Below are 23,373 nucleotides of genomic sequence, written 5' to 3' on the forward strand. Positions count from 1 at the left end.
GTGTACAAATCAAAAGTGCTGGCGTCTGCATCCATTGTTTGTTTACAAAAGAAAGTAGTTCCTTTATACACGTGAATGCTATATGTGTATTGTCGCACAAGTTCAGTATCGGGTAATATTTAACAATTTTGACAATGTAAAGTTAACGGGGAAAAAAATGAACATATAATAATTCATTTTCTGGGGTAAAAATGTTGCGCTGTTTTAAGAAACCAATTTTTCTTTAAAATGTTTCTTCAATAATACATTTGTTAGGAGACAAGAGACGGAACCCAATTCAAGGATTATTGGCTGTAACTCATACCTTGTCTTGTGTAATCAACCAACATATTATAATCGTTATGTAATTGGAAAAGCAAACAATACTGGAGGCAAAATTTGTTTCTTCTATAATACCTATCAGAACATAAAAGGGGCACGCCCGTCAAAGCTCTCTTCAGTTACATGTGCATGAATATCTGCCACAAAAGTAGCTTACAATTTACATGATTTGCAACTAGTCCCTCTATCAAAGGGGAGATCACTCACTGAACTTCCATATTCACAAGCAGACAACTTTTAGCACTAAAACAAGCTGATGTTGTGATGACTGACTTAACCTATCAGAGATCAGCTTGTGAGGAAATAGAAATTATAATTAACTGGTAATGTATTTGATGAAGAAATGACATTGTAAATTCCTGGATATCCCTCTGAAGAGGAACAAGTCTTGTTTTCAAACATGGCGCTGCTTTCTTATTCTCAAAGACTGAATAGTTATTTGTTCTCAAAGATGGTGTATTTTTCTTGTTCTCAAAGACAAAGCAGTTCTGTTGTTCTCAAGCATAAAGTTGTATTATTCTTAAAGTTGGTGACACATTATGGTTCTCTGATATAGAGTAGTTCTCTTGTTCTCAATGACAGAGCAGTAGCATGCTGTAAATCCGTATTATAAGGGTAAATTTAAAACGACTTTAGACAAAATCGTAAGAGTTGGCAGGTCTGTGAAACAAAATTCCTTTTTCCAAAACCCAGCAACATTTATTTTGTGAAATGTCAAAACAACATTTTTGTATGGCTTAGTTAGTTACTTACTGATGCAAATATTTATTGCAAATATTAGTGACACTTCTCCTCATTAAGGGTATCTCAAAGTGTCAATTCAGGAATTCTCTGAAACTCGCTTGTCCAAAATGATTCTGTCTGAAACAAAGCTCTTCATTTGACAAAATACTGATTTAGCTTGGTGGCCTTGCTCTCTTTGATTATATGGTAGTTTAATTATATTACATACACAACATTTGCAACTGTGTTTGATTGTTCAATTGGAATGAGTTCAGCTTATTTATGACTGGGGTAGCTAGATCTTTTGCATGTAAGGTTTGCATGTCTCTTAACTTTTCTTTTTTTCAATCTCCTTGATTTGATAAAAAAAAATGCACTTAACATGATAATGCAAAGGAGCCCAGCTTTTAATTCAGTGCAACCATACAACAAATATTTCCGCAAGTCAGATATCAAAACGTTAGCACTTAATTAAATTCTCAGTGAAACGCATGCAGACATAACTGTTATGGTTGATGGATGTATTTTATGCTTGAATACATGAGTGCACATTGCATTTATGATGATTACACATAATCCGAACTAAAAGATAGAACTAAAATAAATTTCGCCTGATAACAAGTTATTTAAACGATAATTATTTATTAAAGCAGTCGTGACATTTTCATTAATCAAAATTTTATTGAATATCATTATTTACTGTATAATAAGAAGGTCATTTGGAAAGAACATGGAACAAAATATATGACTTCTTATTAAAAATTGATAATTTCATATTGTTGATTAAAATTTCCAAGTCCAATATACCGTTTTTCGCAAAAAAACAAACAATGATACATCAATGTTTCATTTACCAATTTTCTTCCAGTTCAAAATATTGAGCTAATGTTATTTGTATTTTTTAGTTTCAAAATGGGGTCCATCCCTGACCCCATGTCATAAGCAGGTTTGAGTCTTTGCGGGGCATGAATTATCAAGCAAGTGGTGTATTTAACAAGACTACTCTCTTCAAACATTCCACACTCTCACATACTTACCATAATTTACAACCAAAACATCCAGACACGCAAGTGTGCTAAGCTTCAATGCTCTCTGATTCTTCCTTAAAAATGTTGACAGTATTGGAATCCCTTCACCCTGGAATGAATGAATGAATGAATGAATGAATGAATGAATGAATGAATGAAATGAGTGAGTGAGTGACTGAATGCATGCATGTAGTACCATTTTTAAAAGTTAAAAACAGTTAGTACCATTTTTAAAAGTTTTTGGTATGACTCAGCTACAGTTCGAACCCGTAACCTCCCGCATCTGAGGCGGACACTCTACCACTAGACCACCAGAGTGGTCTAGAAATTTTGTAAATGTTGACATGAAGTTAAACTAAACCACTTACACAGGTATCCAATGCAGCCTTTATTACAACACTGCACTGCTCCAATAGCCTAGTGATTAGAGTGTCCGCCTCAAATGCAGGAGGTCGTGGGTTCAATCCCTGGCCGAGTCATACCAAAGACTTACAAAAATGGTACAAACAGCTGCCTCGCTTGGTGCTCAGCATTAAGAGGTTAGTGTTAGGACTGATTGGCCTGGTGTCAGGATAATGTGACTGGGTGGGACATCATGCTATATATTTGCAGCATGATGCCCCAGTGCTAGACGTTACTATAAACTGCCACACTGCAGACATCGTAGTGATATGACTGAATTTTTTTTAAAGCTATGTTAAAATTCCAAATCACACACACACACAACACTGCAGTTGGGGTCTGCTAATGCCAACCATGTCATCTCCTAAACCATGGTATAATGATCACAAGGTGTAATTGGTAATTGTATTGGGAAATATCCATCATTTGTTGTTTAGCAGTGACAAATTCACTCTGTTGAATCAGTATACACCCATGCAATGTTTCTTTAACCAAATCATATTTGATACATATTGTGAAATCCCCTTTTAAAAAAAATAATTATGTAAACTCCCTTTGCTTTCATTCTGTGTTTGAGGCATGTGATCTGATGATAATCAAATACAATTCTGGACATAATCCCATATACTCTTTGATCAGCCTTCCTGACTATCCAATTACAACTTTCTTGTTTGTGTTACCAAACGATGGTTGTTCTTTCTGGTAATAGCTGTTGTCAAATTCGTTTGTTCATATGACTAATGCAATATCCATGTAATTGTTGGCAAAATCAAATGATCACAAATTAAAAACAATGGCATGTATGAGTGCAAGTGAGAGGGGGATAGATGAAAGAATAAACAAAATACCAGTTAAATCTATAATAATGTTACCACCAGCCAATTTATATAACAATTGGGTTTATGACTGCCCCACGCCTGATGAAAATTAATCATTGCTGTCTAAGAACATTAATTATGATCTATAAGCTCTATTTCTGAAATTCAACTAATTAGTTTTTTTTTTATTTCACAGCTTACATTTTGATTAGTGTCAGGGAATAAGGGACATTTTATGATAACAATACCAAAAGCCATGTCTCAACAACATGTTATGTCTTAATTTGTGTCAGTACTAAATACAAAGATTTTATTATGTGTACACAGATAAGGCAGAATCAAGCTTTTAACTGCATGTGTTTTGGATTTGTAACGTAGCTTTAACAATCTGAGTCTGCATTGTGGCAGTTTATAGCGATGTCTAGCACTTTTGCATCATGCCGCAGACGTGACACATCATGACCCACCCAGTCAGACACCAGGTGGACCAGTCCTAATACTAGCCTCTTAATGCTGAGCATCAAGCGAGGCAGCTGAAAGCACCATTTTTATAAGTTTTCTGTATGACTCTGCCAGGGTTCAAATCCACGACCTCCCGCATCCTAGGTGGACACTTCAACCACTGATGCCATCATTGCCGTCAGCTTTTAAATAAAAAAGGTAAAGTTGACAAACATTTTAACAAGTGCATAATACTTACCAAAACTGAACGAAGATCAATCTTCAATGGTGATCTGGAATGATTATTAACATTTTTTAAAAAAGAATCTTAATATGATCTGTAAAACTCTTTGTTTTTACATACCTGTGTAAGTGTGCACCTAAATGAAAAATGTCTGATGGATCCATGTATCCACTGTTGTATGTATATGTGTTAATCTGACAATTTTCAGCAAAAGTGTGTGCACAATGAGGTCTGATTGTAATTATGGTGTGTCCGTGAGTATGCAACCTGCAAATCGCTCACTCAAACTGGTGTGGTCTATTGCAATTTATGAATGATTTCATGTAAGCAAATTGCATTAAAACAAGAGGACCCCATTGCGACCAGCCTGTCTAATATTCAGCTAGATAATAGAATATTGAGCTCTATCTGAAAAACTTGAACATTAACATAGGGTGTGGATGGTCATAGAGAAATACAGAGAAACACTCAGTGATCATAGTGTCAAGCATACTGACTAAAATCTTCTTAAATGTACATGTGCTAATTGAAATTACCATTTCTTACGATTGTCTTTTCCATTATTGAACAAACTTCACTATGGACAAGACATATAAGATCTCAATTTATTTAAACAAGTTTGGTGCATATCCAAATGCATAAATTTACTCTTTCTCTTGTTAGTAAAATTTACTTGCCCAGAAAATTTGATCTTAAGTGTCTCTGGCTAACATGCAATGCCCATCAATAAATCAATACTATGCTTAGAACATACACATTAGTATCTTAAATTTATCCTACATTATTGACAAAAAGGTGCAGTCATTGGTAAGCAGAATGTGTTGCAAAAGAGAAAGAAAGCAATGAACCTCTCACTAAAGTAACTAGAGTCATATATAAATATTCACACTGCATACAAAAATTATTGGCACATAAACACACAATTACCTACCCAGCAATCATCGTCAAGGCCTTGACTGCAGTTAACCTGGTGATCTCATTTTTCAACCTCTCCAATAAGATAGGTAAACATTCCTTTAGTTCATTTGTGAGACAGTCTCCAAGGTTACGTATAATCTGACCCCTAAAAAATATGAGATAATAAAGAACTTCACATGTGTAAATGGCAAAATTAATTCATCTATCAATCAATTACTTCATCTGGTTACTGTTATATGTATATGCATTTCCACATGGGTTCAAATATACAATCTATTTGGTTACTGTTATATGCATTTCTGCCCTCCACATGGGTTCAAATATACAATCTATCTGGTTACTGTTATATGCATTTCTGCCCTCCACATGGGTTCAAATATACAATCTATCTGGTTACTGTTATATGCATTTCTGCCATCCACAAGGATTCAAATATACAATCTAACTGGTTACTGTTATATGCATTTCTGCCATCCACATGGGTTCAAATACACAATCTATTTGGTTACCTACCTGGGTATCTGCATTTCTACCCAACATGTTTACCATACTCTCATTCATTCACATCTTTTACCTCCAACAATAAGTATCAGCAACACCAACAATAAATTCACACAGTCAGTACAAAACCTAGGTGTTACTCTGGACGGTACTCTCACACTGCACCAACATGTCATGAACATATGCAAGGCTGCATATCTTAAGCTGAGACTCATCAGCTCAATTCACAAATATCTTTCAGTTGATGCCACTAAAACACTTGTGTGTTCCTTGGTACTTTCAAGACTGGACTATTTTAACTCAATTCTGTCTGGTTTTTCTCAATATCTACTCCAGAAACTTCAAGAAGTTCAAAACACAGCTGTTCAGATCATCCTTAGAGTACCACAATCAGAGTAAACCTCCCCCCTGCTTAACTGGCTATCCATTCAATCCAGAATCAAACAAAAAATTCATTCTCTGTGCTACATTTCAGTGACAGACTCTAGTCCGACATACCTATCCAACCTCACCGATGTGTACACACACACCTATAACCAGCAAGATACTTACGCTCCTCTTCTGACACTTGTATTCTCATTATTCCTACTATGAAAATGAAGTCATATGGACAACATTCTTTTGCATAACAGGGCCCAGCAACGTGCAATGAATTGCCCGCTGAACTTAGACACAAAGACACAGTGATCTCATTCAAGAGTGCTCTTAAAACGTGCACATTTTAACTGCAAGAACAGACTTAAAGACCTAATAATGTTTCCTTACCTTAAATATTTTCAGCATGTTTTATCTTTTCTAATTTCATGGTGGTTTTTTTTTTTTCGTAATCATATCATTATATACGTAAAGCTCTTAGAGCTTATAAAGGTTAGGCAAAGTCAACATTATTATTATTATCCTATAAACCTATGTCTATGTATCATAAAGAACTATTGCTACCCATCAGCCTGGTTTGTGCCTGGACAAGCCACTCTGCTGTACTTACCCCCTTGGGATAATATAACCTTCAAAGTGTTGCTATGTCATGAAACACCAAATTATAATCAGATCTGCCAGTATTCCTCATGCTTCTTAAGGCAAACCACTTTCCTTTCCAACATTTTATTTCCATATCCCATTTTATAACTTATTATTATTGTACAGAAGCTATAGGTCAAACTGTACACTCTTTTCATGATGTACTCTTATTGCACATTATACTTGAACTTAATAATGTATAAGTAAATTTTTATTTTTATTTTTTATTTAATGAAATTGTGACCCAAAAATTAAAGTTCAATAAAAAATGGACTTCATCATAATGAATCACCTATACAAATATGGAGTTCATGACAAGGCAGTGCCATCAAAATATGGATTTCATCATGAGAGAGTGACAGCAAAAACTGACTACATAACTAAGCATTTAATTTCATTGAATACTCGGTCTTTCCTCAAAAACCCCAATGTTTTAAATACTTCAAAATTTCAAATGTTTTCATCAGACTTTCAATCAAAGACGAAGAATAAAATGCAGTAGGTAGGAAGCATATTTTCAACATAAGTGAATTTTATAGTCCATATAATACTGTGCACCAAATGTTTATATTTACCTTTTCTCTATATGTTTAACAGAATTAAAATATTACACATAATAGTGTGACAGAAGTCTGCATATAACTTAAGACATATGAGTATACTCCAAACTTAAAAAATCCTGATCACCATGACAATTTTACGATTGAAAGTGAGAACAGTAAATAATGCCAGAGTTACTTCCCTTTCAACATAAAAAATTAGTCAGTTGATTGGTTTTTAATGGCAAATGAAGCAAATTATTGGCTATATCATGTCAAGGATGTGGAAACTAACTGTCTTTCTCAAGGACACAGTAAAACACCTGACATGGGTTGACTTAAGCAGACCACGACCCTGGTACTACCAATCCAATACTTTACCATCAGGTTAAAAGAATTGGAATTACAAATCCAATACTCAGTCATGAGGTTAAAAGACCTGGTATTACAAATTCAATACTCTACCAAGCGGTTAAAGAGTTGGCATTACCAGTCCAATACTCAATCAAGAGATTAAAAGACCTGGTATTACCAATCCAATAGTCAACCAAGAGGTTAAAGAACTTAGTATTATGAATCCATTACTTTAGCATTGGGTTAAAAGACCTAGCATTACAAATCCAATACTCTACCAAGAGGTTAAAAGACCTGGTATTATAAATCCAATATTCTACCAAGAGGTTAAAAGACCTAGTACTACTAGCCCAATACTCAACCAAGCAGTTACAAGACCTGGTATTACCAATCCAAAACTCAACAAGAGGTTAAAAGACCTGGCATTACAAATCCAATACTCAATGACAAGGTTAAAGAACCTGGTATTACCAATCCAATACTATACCATGGGGTTAAAGGACATGGTATTATCATTCCATTACTCAACTAAGATGTTAAAGAACTTAGCATTACCAATCCAATACTTTACCATGGGGTTAAAAGACCAGGTATTACAAATCCAATACTCTACCAAGAGGTTAGAAGACATGGTATTACCAATCCAATACTCTACCAAGAGGTTAAAAGACCTGGTACTGACAATCCAATACTCAACCAAGAGTTTAAAGAACATGGTATTACCAACTCAATACTATACCATGGGGTTAAAGAAACTGGCATTACCAACCCAATACTTTACAAAGAGGTTAAAGAACTTTGTATTACCAATCCAATACTCTAAGAAGAGGTTAAAAGACCTGGTACTAACAATCCAATACCCTACAAAGACATTAAAGAACCTGGAATTACAAATCCAATACTTTACCAAGAGGTTACAAGATCTGGTGTTACCAATCCAATACTTTACCATGAGGTTGTTGTTGTTGTTGTAGGGTTTAACGCCATTTTTCAGCACACAATAGGCTATACATGGTGGCCAGAATTAATGGTGGAGGAAAAGCCCAGGTAAACCCTAGAAAGAACCACTGACCCACGAGAAGCTACTGGCAAGCTTTCTCATATACCCACATTAGCCGAGTCCAAGACTCGAACCCACGCAGACAGAGGTGAGATGGCAGTGATCTGCAACAGAGAGCGCATTAGACCACTCGGCCACTCGGAGACCTGTACCATGAGGTTAAAGAACCTGGTATTACAAATCCAATACTTTACAAAGAGGTTAAAAAACTTGGTATTACCAAATCCAATACTCCATGGGGTAAAAGGACCTGGTATTAGCAATCGATTACTTTACCATGGGGTTAAAAGACCTGGTATTACCAATCCAATACTTTACCATGGGGTTGAAAGACCTGGTATTACCAATCCAATACTTTACCATGGGGTAAAAGGACCTGGTACTACCAATCCAATACACTACCAAGAGTTTAAAAGACCTGGTATTACCAATCCAATACTTTACCATGGGGTTAAAAGACCTGGTATTACCAATCCAATACTTTACCATGGGGTTAAAAGACCTGGTATTACCAATCCAATACTTTACCATGGGGTTGAAAGACCTGGTATTACCAATCCAATACTTTACCATGGGGTTGAAAGACCTAGTATTACCAATCCAATACTTTACCATGGGGTAAAAGGACCTGGTACTACCAATCCAATACACTACCAAGAGTTTAAAAGACCTGGTATTTCCAATCAAATACTCTACCAAGTGGTTAAAGAACCTGGTATTACCAATCAAATACTTTACCATGGGGTTAAAGAACCTGGTATTAGTAATCCAATACTCATATGGGACTCAAAATAAAGTTTCAAAGCTCGAAAGGCAACTAATCTTCTCTATTGTAGGTAAAAGAGGCAATCTGCAATTTAGCACTTTTTTTATCCTACTAAAATATCACACATGCTTTGCAGTCACCATAGAAATATGTTATATATCCTATTTATGAGATATAAAACCCTGAAGCAAAACCCTTTAGTGTTTTTCTGTTAACCCCACACAAGATATGGGTCACTCTTTACTTCACTGTGGTAATACGTAATACACAACATTTCGGAAATATAAAACTCTGCAGTGTCTTTTTGTCACCTACATGCAAGAGATGGCCCTCTCCTTGACCTCCTGATCTATGTCAGCAGCTTTCAATCGGTTGAGGGTACAACCATAAAGTTCTTTCACATAGGGCTTAAAGTCAAATGATGCCTTCATCTCTGAAATCAGAGTTAAATTTAGTACACAAATTAAACAACATACTGGATTAGAGAGAAAGAGACAGACATATTGACAAATATATAAACTGTAATAGCAAATCACAAAATTGCTTATTCCTAAGAGAGATTTCCAAATGTGTGATGGATTTTAGAGCTAGACTTAAAAAAGATTTAATGTTCTCAGGTCATGAACTACAAGTAGAACAAACAGATCAACGGATCTAGGTCAGTGCTTTTATCAGTTGGATATACAATATAGACAAGTAAATACGGTAAACATTCTGATCATTCATATATGTAAACCAATCATTACACTTACCAAGTGGCCTGATGACTTTCACAATCTGCTGTGTGACCAGGAGTGCCTCAGATGTGATTTTATAAAATGGATCTCCAACTGCAGCAACGATTTGCTGAAAATCATTAATAATTCAGGTTAAAGACAAAGACAATTAAGGTTAAAAGTCAGAAACATAGTTCAGGTTACAATTAGAAACATAGTTCAGGTTACAGTTAGAAACATAGTTCAGGTTACAGTTAGAAACGTAGTTCAGGTTACAATTAGAAACATAGTTCAGGTTACAATTAGAAACATAGTTCAGGTTACAGTTAGAAACGTAGTTCAGGTTACAGTTAGAACATAGTTCAGGTTACAGTTAGAAACATAGTTCAGGTTACAGTTAGAAACATAGTTCAGGTTACAATTAGAAACACAGTTCAGGTTACAGTTAGAAACGTAGTTCAGGTTAAAATCAAAGTCATCATTTTGGTTAATATCAGACATAATTCTGGTTAGAACCAAATACATAATTCTGCCCTAAGTCAGAGTCATACTTCAGTTTAAAGTCAGTCATTATTCAGGTTAAAATCATAGACATAGTTCAGGATAAATGTCAAAGTTAGATAAACAGCTTACAAAATCAAAGGTCCAGTGACACAATGGTCCACAGATTAGTGGAAGGCAAAAAAAGAACGAGTAAGAAATAAAAAATATTTAGAATTTTATCTCTTGAAAGTTCTGATAATCAATTTTTACATTTTCATTTCAATATCAAACCAACAACAAGTAGCAGATCTGCAAAAATTCAAAACCACAAAAATATTTGACCTTAGGAAAAAAATGAAGCCACAAGTATAAGTAGATTTGCATTAACTGTTGGATTAAGTTGCATCTGTTATTGATGAATTTTTAACATTTTGAAACCTAAAATTAAGGATTAAAAAGTAAGCAGCTAACGCTTAAATATAAAGAATATTTGTGACCTGTATCTGTATCCTAACTCAGAAGTTTCAAACTTCCTTATCAATATAAAATTTCTGAGGCTGCCAGTTCAACATAAAATCATCCCATGACATTAAAATAACCATAACATTATGTGCAAGGAATAACTGGTTTCACAAACAATATTTCCTATTTATTCAATAAAAACTGTCATATGGAAAAATGAATCTGCACTTCAACTTGGCCAAACACCCCAATAACTGAAAAAGTGGCATGCTATTAATTAGAATTTGTATCGGGTGTAACGCAAATGGCCATACATACTACAAAATGCTCCATATGACGTTATGCAAAAAACTTGGCATTGGAAAATGAAAGCCTAGAGAAGATTTGCATTCGGGGGGAAAACTCCCCTAATAGATTATGCAGAATGTTTGAAATTCTTAAAGTACGCATCAAAGCATGCAATATGCCATCACGTTAATTAACAAGGTCATAACTCAATCCAAAATGGAAGAAATAAATACACCTAAAAGACAAATCTAAGTGCATAAAATAATGTCCACATCAAATTGCATCAGAATGTGTTGAATGGTTTTTGAGTGATTCTGATCACATGCAACATTCCATGTAAGGATACAACGTTGTTTGACTAGAGCAATAACTTCAAAATGGTGTAAACATGAAAAAACCAAAAGATAACATATTTACAGCAGGGGGAGACAAAGTTCTTATCAAAATTCATCTGAATATGTTGAATAGTGATTGTGTTATGATGATTCCAATTAAAATTCCAAGTTTCCATGTGAAGACAAAAATTTGCTCAGCAAGGGACATAACTCTTTCCAAAATGTAGATGAAAATACAATCATGAAAGGAACATGAAAATCTATGAGACATTATTCACATCAAGTTGCATCAGGATACATTCACTTATTATTGGCTATGCTGTTACAAGCAACACACCAAGTGAAGATGTTAAATGTCAAGGGCTATAACATCATCAAAAGGCACATCAAGTGCTATGAGACAATGTACAGACAAAACTGCATCATAATATGTTAAAAGGTTTCTCAGTTATACAAAGATTTGCTGTGGTGGCACTCTAAAAATGACAAAAAAAGGGTGATAACTCTGTCAAACCTAAAATAAAGGAAACCCTTAAAAGCCATATTTACACGCAAATCAGCAATTCCAGAGATGCAATGGTGGTTACAAATGCGAACAGTCAGAAAAATGATGTTTGGAAAGGGAATAACTAAAGGACTCCCACCTCTCTATATGGGATCCTAATTACACCAGTGAATGGTATAATTATGATTTTTAGGTTTTCTTCATCACAGAGTCCATTCCCAAATCTGATCTCAACCGGATTCTCCAAACCTTGTCATAAAATTGACGATATACAAGTCAGATATTTGAAAATACAGACAGAACATACTTTATGCACTCACCCCCACCCCATCCACTGCAATCTCTTCTGACTGATACTCTCTTGTATTATTTAAATACAAAACCTATGCAGAAAACTTACCGGTACAATGACTTTAACATGACTGTGGAACACAACTGGATTATGATGAGTCAGAATACAGTTGAGAAATGCAAGGGTGTCAATCTTCATGTTTGACGTAGAATTCCTATCTCTGTTGAGAAAACAAAATCAATCATTTATCTGACTTTATAAGAGAGTGATAACTAAAAGGATGTTAACGAAAAGATAAAATTGCTTAAATTAATTTACTCTGGTGTTAATAACAAAGGAAACAGCTGCACAGACCCTGCCTTTCAGCTAGCAGAAATTTACCAACTTGCTCAAGACAATTTTCGCTACTTCGCCAATTCTAATCAACTCTTTAATGTGCCTTCCCTGGGTCCCAAGTATAGTTTACTGTACCAGCCCTAAGCTATATCCTATTGCTTATCCAATAATAGCAAACTGATAGCACAACTTTTATGCCATAAAACATGAAGTAACCTGAGGGCCCAGCTTGTACATATTTCTATAAAGTATAAGTTGTTTTTATTTTAAGTAAAATAGTTATAATGATACTGACATGGCTAATGTTCCTTTATACAAAAGCTTCAAGTATGGACTGACTTTGTCTCCTTACACTCCTTATGCTGAATAGGATATTACTGTACAGCTTGAAAAGTGTCTCCTTATGTTGATTAGGATGGTACTGTACAGCTTGGAAAGTGTCTCCTTATGTTGATCAGGATGTTACTGTACAGCTTGAAAATGCTTATAATTAAACTTGTACTATGTCATGCATTAACCTCTGTCTTGAACATTTTCAAATAGCTAATGAAAACCCCATCACTAAACATGTCCAAGCTTGTGCTGATATGAAACTTCAAAGCTAATTATTCCAACGAGAAGCATGGAAGATTCAAATGGTTGTGAATTAGGAATGCCTATGCAAAGATGTTCAAGGGCTAAAACTCTAAGAATATTTTAAAGAATCTGCTCTCAAATGAACCTTTGCAAGCTCTCGCTAAGTTACGCTCCACAAAAAATTGGATGAAATATAATTATGAAAATATGGAAGACTAAGAGTTTAAAAGGCTAAACGTCAATTATAATCAAGAACCATAATTCAACTAATTCTATGATTAATATGCTCACCATCAAACTTGTTCAAGCTATTGATGCAATGAAATTACCTCATGCTAACTTTGAATTGAAACTTAATGATAAGCAAGGAAGCTAGTGTTCACAAGGTTGTGCAAATGCAATGCACAAGATCAAAGGCCATAACTCTAACTTATCTTCATAATGTACTCTTCATCGAATTCATCCTAGTTGTTTTTGAGAAAAAACTTTACTGCAAATCTGATTCAAATCTACTAATATGTGGGAAAGATTGAGTATCCAAAAAGTTGTGCATTAGCAATGCTTATGCTTCAACTACCAAGGTCCATAGCTATAAGAAATATGCACAAGCTGCACTCATCATTGAATTCATGTGAGTATTGTTCAGATAGATGAATCTTCGCTATCAAATGTTTTAAAAATCTTATAAAAATCTTAAAGTTGAATATTAAAAAGACACACCGATGGACTTAAACATGTTTGGAATGAAAACAACTTTTACATCCCACCCCATAAAAATTAGCATAAGCTATTCCTGTATATACTTGTATTACTTCCATATAGATGCCTACAACATTATAAGGACAGGGCTTGCAGAATACGTCATTTATCTTGTAACATAAATTTCATCTTACAATAAAAACAATTTAATTCTTATTAATTACAAGACACTGTAACATTAAGTCTTGTATTTTGGACTCTGAATACATTGAAATGTCTCAGAGTTTACTCTTGTATCTAGTAATGACCATGACTGAGTTCAGATTCATGTAATGATTAAGTGTATACTATATGATAAACACAAAAATACAGATGAAAGATATAGCCTATACCTGCAATACATGTAGCTACAATCTCAGCAAAAGCATTGTTGAAATCATGTATATAAATTGTATGATAGTATATTGCATATCAATTCTGATCATACTGTACAAGTTAGTTACAGTTCATACTATACAAACCCTAATGAATACTGTATTCCTGGCACGAGAGATGAGAGGTGGTTGGTCATGGCTCCTGGTAGGACAAGTACAAGTTCTGTCAGGAGACTGAAGCACCCCTGTCTTGTTTTTACACTCTTGTCCTTCAGCTGCTTCTGGACTGCTCTGACAATATCAGGTACCTGGTTCTGTAGCAGGGCTATTGGACTAGAAAGCAGGGTTAACTTGTTATTTATAATAATTTTATCTGTATCAAGATGATAAAAAATTGAATGTTTTCTCCACAAGTCTAAAATATATATGTTCCATATACTGTTTTACATAATATCCACACGTCTTTTAAGCCCATATACCTTTTCTCTGGACAAAAGTTTTCTAAAAGTAAACACTTCTCTACACTTGTCTAAATCAAAGTATGTCCTGTCAGAGGGAAATGGCAGCTCTGATTTACAGAGAACATGGCAATTTTCTCATAATTTACAATCATGTATGGATAAACTACGCTATTAATTTGCATGAAATAACACAAATTTTAGAGCATATTCAGTTGCAACGATGGATATTATATGATTTACCATATGGAGACAAAGAGTGAATGAAGAATTCCCAAAATGAACAAAGGGAGATAATTCTTATATACATATATATATATAAATATACACACACACACACACGATGAAGACACACTGCAGTATCTACTTAATGTCATCAGCTTTAATATAAAATACTTCTATTCAAATTTTAATATTTAAGGTCAAATTGTAGGTATATTAAATACAGAACATTCCAAGCATTTTTATCAATAAAACCAACCACCATCCACAGTATGATCCATTTTCTATCTGTTTAAAATCAGATATCCACTGTCCTACATAAGATCTGACAGCGACTGCCAAGGTGTCATGTTCTGGTGACATATGCTATTACCATAACCACTAATTTTATCAGCCAATCAGATGAAGTCTTATATCTTCATGTTTGAGACACAGTGGAGATCTGATATTTGTCAGATTGGATCTGTTTTTGTTATACAAAAAGGCACATGGGTCTGTTTACAAACAGCATTTGAGACTAACAACAATAGTCAGACACTAGATTTCGACAAAATGGATCAAGACCCTAAAGCCAATAACCTAAATTGTTACCATGTTTAACAATTATTGTTCTCGTACTGATATTACTGAACACAAAGCTTACTACATACACTGTTCTCCCGTGATAATGATGTTCATGAGAACCATAAAAGCCACGCATACTGCAAGTGAAAGAGCTTTAAACAAAGGAATGTTCAAACAAGGCTGTATCACAATTGTGCACAACCAACCACAAAATTGGTTATTTTTAATAATTTCAAATTTGGTTTATTTTATTTCTGTGTTTTTAGAGCACAGTATGCATATTACTACCTATATATCAAGCACAGGAAATGTGAGCTTAGTTCTTTTCCCAAAAATATACAAAGGGAGTCATCCTGGGCAAACGTATTTTGGTATCAAACCTACAATGCTTGTATTATCAGTCTAACGCACTACTGCAACTTCTTCTAAAGATTTACATCTATCATCAGCTAAAAACAGCAATGAAGCTAAATAATTTAAATGGCAATAAGAAAATACAATACATAAAATTTAATGCAAGGGTGACTGTAGTATACTAAAGGACTTTATAGTAAAGTGTTCGATTGTCGTTAGAAATATGATGATTTTAAGTAAAAATGTATGTAGTGATAACCTACCCTTCCTCTTGCTCCATTGCATCAGGATCTGGTGAAACAGTGGGTCTGGTTTGTCGCAGAAGAGTGACGTATGCATGGAATATATCTGCTTTCACATTTTCCTCTCTCTCTATGATGTAAATCCCACAATTTGTTAGAGTTAATAACAACAAGGCATACATTGTTAAAACAAGCATTTTAAAAATTAAATTATCCCATGAAATAAGGGTACTTTGCAAATATTGCAAGGATTTCTGTTTCTGACAAAACACTGACATCTGAATGAAGAGCTGGATGAGGGTATTAATGGCTACATTAAGAATGTACAGGCTGTTTGCTGCCTGGTTTATGCATGACAAACTGATGAATAAGTGACTCTGCCCATCTTTCTGTCAAACTAACAATGGCCTACCATGAACTGCTGCCACACTCTAGGTGTCATACAAAGTAGAATAGTCATAACTTCATAATTTCTCTGAAATACCATTTTCTATGGAATTTTCCAGTATGTAGTGAAAACTCTCAAGACCAAAATCCCACAAAACCATGTAATGGTTTTGGTTTTCAGGGTTCTTTGGTTTGCTGAGGTTCTGCAGTTTCATCTAAAACTGAGGCAATCCCTTTACTGATAACTCGCTGTACATACTGGTTATTGCCTACCTTAAGGTTCATTAAAATAACTGATGGGAGAGCAAAGATTGTACAGCTCATGCATCTAGCCAGAAATTCTGCCAACACAAAGCGATACAGATTATTCAAATAGGTTGATCAAACTCTATTCCTGGCATAGAATATTGTTCATCTGATTGTTTCATATATGCTAATGAAAACAACTGTATTTTTCCCACTTAAAACAGTTATAGGTATGTAAATATAACAGCAATATTGATAATTTAATACAGAAGACCATCACATTGAAGATGGGGAATGTTGTTAGATACCCCCACCCCCCACCAGTGAATTAAGACATTTATACACATAATTTGTTTTAGAACATAATAATTTCATTGTATTTGCAGAGTGTAGTGTGTTTTTGGAACCTAGCCTCATGAGTTGCTGTTCACCTGCTTAATTAAATGAATGGGTGGATAGGAAGTAAAAAAAAGTCAGACTCATTTCCACCTTGATTAATACCTTAGATTAATCATCCAGATTCTCATATTTTCCATGCTGACAAGTGCAGTGGCTTCATTACACAATACCATATTTGGATAAAGTGCATCCACATTTAGTCAAATCATCCTTGTATCTTATCTAATAGTACTTACAACAAAATTTTATCAAATGTATAATCATATGACTAGGATATAAGCCCTCTTCAATAAGCGGCTATTTTACACTGCATAGCGAGTAATGTCATATGATACTTTGATTAAAATCTTTAACACATACCTTACATCTATGACTGTAAAATAAATATATAATTCATGTTCATATTTCTGGAATATTTATCAATATAAATGCTGAGTTCTCAGTTAAGCAAATCTTGTCTGGCATACTCTCAAGAGTTCTGATGTAGTTTGTCATTGTTGTCTGGTATCCTGGAAACAATTTTCATTTGTTGATCTTTTCCATAAGAAGTGTTCAAATGATAACTGATGGATCAATCGAGTTTATGTAATGACTCCATGATTGGTGTTCAATGGACAATTGTTAGACGAAAGGAGCTTGTATGATGAATCACCAATAGGTATTCAATGCGCAGTTGGTGGATGAATATAGCTTAAATAACGAATCCCTGATTGATGTTCAGTAGACAATTGGTTGATGAATGGATATTATACCAGGAATACCTGATTGGTGTTGATGGACAATTGGTGGATTCATGAAACTTACATAATGAATCCATGATCACTATGTAGCAGAGCATTACTTATTTGTATCTACTACTTAGTGGCAAATGTAGATTCATGACCATGATATGACATTTTGAAGTAGAGCTCATAGGCCTGTTTTGAGGGAAAATGAATTTAGCTTATGCTGGAATTATGTGAGACATAGCAGAAGAATAGCATCAGCTGACCTGGTAGCAATTAAAGATGCCAATTTCAATAGCATGTCTGAAAAAACTAGCATCACAACAAATTAATGCAACAAGTTTTTATTAAAGGCTAATTTGCCTGAAAAGTGTCATTTACAGCATAAAACAGAAAAACTGAAAACATATGATTACCTTTAAACCTGGAAATGAGTGCTGGTGAAACAGTCCTATAAAAGTCTGAAAGCATTTCATGTCGTGTTGCAATTATTGCTGCAAGGCATTTGGCAGCAGCCCTCCGAACTTTCCAGCTCATATCGTCATCATCACTGTATTCTTCATCAGAGCCCCTAGCAAATATATGAAATACGACAAACCTCTACAAATAAGAAAGCCTTTTAAAAGCCTGCATTTACATGGAATGGTAATATATGTAAAGGGAAAAAGACCAAAAAGATACAGCCCCAAAGAAAGTTCCCATTATAATGTATGTAGAGGGTAATGATCCAACATGATAAAGCCCCCAAAGAAAGTTCTCATTGTAATATATGTAAAGGGCTACAGTCCCACAAAGATACAGCCCCCCAACGAAAGTTCCAATTATAATATTTTCAAGGGCAACAGTCCAACATAGATACAGTCCCTAATAAAAGTTCTCATGGAATTGTAAAATATGTAAAGGGTAATAGTCCAACAGAAATACAGTCGCCAATGAATGTTCACATTGTAATATACGTAATTGCAACAGTTCAACAAAGCTACAGCCCATAATGAAAGTTCCCATTGCAATATACATAAGGGCAATAGTTCAACAAAGATACAGCACACGACGAAAGTTCCAGCTGTAATATATGTAAAGGGCAACAGTCCAAACAAGGTACAGCCCCCAGTAAAATTTCCATGGAATAGTAATATATGCAATGGGTAACAGTCCAACAAAGCTACAACCCACAATGAAAGTTCCGATTGTAAATTGTGAAAGGGCTACAGTCAAACAAAATTATAACCCTTAATGAAAGTTCCCATGGTAAGTTATGTAAGGGCAACAGGCCAACAAAAATATAACCCCCAATGAAAGTTCCCATTTCAAATTATGTAAGAGCAGCAGTCTAATAAAGATATACAACCCCAAATGGAAGTTAATGCTGCAATAAATGTAAAGGTAACAGTCCAACAAAGATACATTATCATCAAAGAGCATTATAGGTTTTGTTTTTACCCTTTTATAAGGTAAACTAGCCCATATTACTATATAAGGCCAACCTGAACAGTGTTATAATGATTTTATTTATTCATATATACTACCTCATACACTCTACAGTCTGACCTGAACAGTGTTATAATGATTTTATTTATTAAAATACACTAACCCACACAATCTAGTCTGACCTGGACAGTGTTATAATGATTTTATTTATTAAAATACACTAACCCACACAATCTAGTCTGACCTGAACAGTGTTATAATGATTTTATTTATTCATATACACTAACGCCCACAATCTACAGTCTGACCTGAACAGTGTTATGATTTTATTTATTCATGTATACCACCCCCCACTCTACAGTCTGACCTGAACAGTATTATAATGATTTTATTTATTAAAATACACTAACCCACACAATCTAGTCTGACCTGAACAGTGTTATAATGATTTTATTTATTAAAATACACTAACCCACACAATCTAGTCTGACCTGGACAGTGTTATAATGATTTTATTTATTAAAATACACTAACCCACACAATCTAGTCTGACCTGAACAGTGTTATAATGATTTTATTTATTAAAATACACTAACCCACACAATCTAGTCTGACCTGAACAGTGTTATAATGATTTTATTTATTCATATACACTAACGCCCACAATCTACAGTCTGACCTGAACAGTGTTATGATTTTATTTATTCATGTATACCACCCCCCACTCTACAGTCTGACCTGAACAGTATTATAATGATTTTATTTATTAAAATACACTAACCCACACAATCTAGTCTGACCTGAACAGTGTTATAATGATTTTATTTATTAAAATACACTAACCCACACAATCTAGTCTGACCTGGACAGTGTTATAATGATTTTATTTATTAAAATACACTAACCCACACAATCTAGTCTGACCTGAACAGTGTTATAATGATTTTATTTATTCATATACACTAACGCCCACAATCTACAGTCTGACCTGAACAGTGTTATGATTTTATTTATTCATGTATACCACCCCCCACTCTACAGTCTGACCTGAACAGTATTATAATGATTTTATTTATTAAAATACACTAACCCACACAATCTAGTCTGACCTGAACAGTGTTATAATGATTTTATTTATTAAAATACACTAACCCACACAATCTAGTCTGACCTGGACAGTGTTATAATGATTTTATTTATTAAAATACACTAACCCACACAATCTAGTCTGACCTGAACAGTGTTATAATGATTTTATTTATTAAAATACACTAACCCACACAATCTAGTCTGACCTGGACAGTGTTATAATGATTTTATTTATTAAAATACACTAACCCACACAATCTAGTCTGACCTGAACAGTGTTATAATGATTTTATTTATTAAAATACACTAACCCACACAATCTAGTCTGACCTGGACAGTGTTATAATGATTTTATTTATTAAAATACACTAACCCACACAATCTAGTCTGACCTGGACAGTGTTATAATGATTTTATTTATTAAAATACACTAACCCACACAATCTAGTCTGACCTGGACAGTGTTATAATGATTTTATTTATTAAAATACACTAACCCACACAATCTAGTCTGACCTGAACAGTGTTATAATGATTTTATTTATTAAAATACACTAACCCACACAATCTAGTCTGACCTGGACAGTGTTATAATGATTTTATTTATTAAAATACACTAACCCACACAATCTAGTCTGACCTGAACAGTGTTATAATGATTTTATTTATTAAAATACACTAACCCACACAATCTAGTCTGACCTGAACAGTGTTATAATGATTTTATTTATTAAAATACACTAACCCACACAATCTAGTCTGACCTGGACAGTGTTATAATGATTTTATTTATTAAAATACACTAACCCACACAATCTAGTCTGACCTGAACAGTGTTATAATGATTTTATTTATTAAAATACACTAACCCACACAATCTAGTCTGACCTGGACAGTGTTATAATGATTTTATTTATTAAAATACACTAACCCACACAATCTAGTCTGACCTGAACAGTGTTATAATGATTTTATTTATTAAAATACACTAACCCACACAATCTAGTCTGACCTGAACAGTGTTATAATGATTTTTTTTAATTCATATATACTACCACACACACTCTATAGTCTGACCTGAACAGTGTTATAATGATTTTTTTTAATTAATATATATACTACCACACACACTCTACAGTCTGACCTGAAAAGGATTATAGTGATTATATTTTCCATGTTATGTATATACCTCCAGATGGAACTTTCTTGCTATCTCAGGAGCATTAGAGCAATTGTATTTTTCAACTCCTTTATTAGGACACCTTGCCTACACTATGGTATACTTTTATTGCTACCTGATAGGCACTATAGTAATTATACAACTGTATGCTGTCTGACTGGGTGTACATTGTTTGCAGATGGGTATGTCATGCATATGCCGATACAGTATATCATGAAAAACACTCACAGTTCTTCCTCTTGCTCATCCATTTCTGTCTCCATCTGCTCGTCATCATCTTCATCATAGTTGTAGTTTGGGTCATGACAGATGTACTGTAGACAGATCTGTACAATCTGAAACCAACGTAAAACAAGTTTGCATTACTCTTAAGAATCATGAGTTCTGTCAAGTTTATCCGAGTTAATAATGAAATGAATGACTAACTGATTTAAGTTTAATGGCATGAATTAGGACTAAGTCAGGAGGTATCAATGCCATCTCACCTCAGTCCTGGTGGGTTTGAGTCTCAGGCTTGGCTAATGTTGTTATGTGAGAAAGCTGCCAGTAGCTTCTCATGGGTCAGTGGTTATTACTGGTGTTTTTCCACTTTCTTACCCCACCAATCATACTGGCCATTATATACAGTCTAACTTGTGCTGAGAAATGGCATTAAACCCTAAAACAACAACAACAACAACAACCAATAAGAAGGACAGAGATCTATTTTACAAATTATCATTTTAGAATCTTAATAAAGAATAAAGCAAATATTGACAAAGTTTAACACTGCTAAAGCTTACAATAATGTATACTCCAATGCTGTATTATCGCGACAAACAGGATTTCCCGAATAATTCTGAACATGCACCATCTATTTGTTGTTTACAGATCTAAAGTTCAGCTAGGAAGGATGCAAATCTGTCAAAGCACAGTTACCTCAAAAATGTCAATTTTTGGGGTAATTCTACATTGAAAAACAATGAAAATCACTTTCTGTAAAGTGCATGGAATTCCATTGATCATCAGATATAAATCTCTTGTCAAATTTATTATATCTCTACTGGTCTTGACTACGAAATACACTCAGTGTTTCGTCTGGTGTTTGATGATTATAGGTCATATATAAGAATCTCGCTGAGTTTCATCGATATTGCAAACTGCAATTTCTTTTCCTTACTGGCAACAAAATACACCATCTGGTGATCTTTTTGGCACAACATTTTTGGCTGTTAAAAACTGTATATACAGTCTTGGGTTTGGAGTTGAGAAATTCAATGGAACCATGACAGGAAGCTGCAAACCTGGATATAAAATTGCACTGGAATCTATGTTACATAAACAAATGCTTTGTTCGTTTTGACAAACCACCCTAACATGGCATTGTTATATCAAACTCTGCTTATGCTGATGCCTGGCCTTAGACCTAGTACTGTGTGGTGTAATATAACCAAAACAGTCACGCTACCTGACTAGCTACAATCGGCTACCTCTGAAATCGGGAATGGGAATGACTACAATGAAAAGATGACAATTTTTTCCTTTCTGAAAAATGTACCAGAAAAAATAGTTTTTCCAAATTTCAAAGAAAACTGATTACCTCTGAAGCATTGATTGTTCTGCATACATACTAAGCAAATGGAAAAAACAAATTCTGACCAAAATCTAGACGATTTAAGTACATGTACATGTAGCATATAAACAAAATCTGACCAGAAATATGGCCTGTAGGGTGTTCACAAGCTCAGTCAATTAGATGCATGACCACATCATTAATATGCATGGATATCAGTCATAATGAAGCTCATCAAAGATTTTGATGACATAAGCTTACATACAAAGTCTGATCAAAATCTGATATGAAATGAAGCCCCACGAGGGTTCACAAGCCCAGCCAATCAA

At 34.3% G+C, this 23,373-nt stretch overlaps 1 protein-coding gene across 1 annotated transcript in view; it reads right to left on the reverse strand.

Annotated features, from left to right (window-relative positions):
- LOC149787023 (cullin-associated NEDD8-dissociated protein 1-like) overlaps positions 1 to 23,373 on the reverse strand; it is a 79,737-nt gene that overhangs the window by 32,722 nt on the left and 23,642 nt on the right. Inside the window, exons 9-18 of the mRNA XM_089977564.1 lie at positions 21,721 to 21,827; positions 18,212 to 18,366; positions 16,060 to 16,168; positions 14,346 to 14,531; positions 12,322 to 12,433; positions 9,885 to 9,978; positions 9,448 to 9,565; positions 4,909 to 5,040; positions 3,993 to 4,026; positions 2,082 to 2,181 (exon numbers count right to left, since the gene is read on the reverse strand). Coding sequence (XP_089833690.1) covers positions 2,082 to 2,181; positions 3,993 to 4,026; positions 4,909 to 5,040; positions 9,448 to 9,565; positions 9,885 to 9,978; positions 12,322 to 12,433; positions 14,346 to 14,531; positions 16,060 to 16,168; positions 18,212 to 18,366; positions 21,721 to 21,827 — 1,147 coding nt within the window. The remainder of the gene's footprint in view (positions 1 to 2,081; positions 2,182 to 3,992; positions 4,027 to 4,908; positions 5,041 to 9,447; positions 9,566 to 9,884; positions 9,979 to 12,321; positions 12,434 to 14,345; positions 14,532 to 16,059; positions 16,169 to 18,211; positions 18,367 to 21,720; positions 21,828 to 23,373) is intronic.

Source organism: Sinohyriopsis cumingii, chromosome 12 (genome assembly GCF_028554795.1).
Source record: "Sinohyriopsis cumingii isolate HCF-2022 chromosome 12, ASM2855479v2, whole genome shotgun sequence".
Classification (NCBI taxonomy): domain Eukaryota; kingdom Metazoa; phylum Mollusca; class Bivalvia; order Unionida; family Unionidae; genus Sinohyriopsis; species Sinohyriopsis cumingii.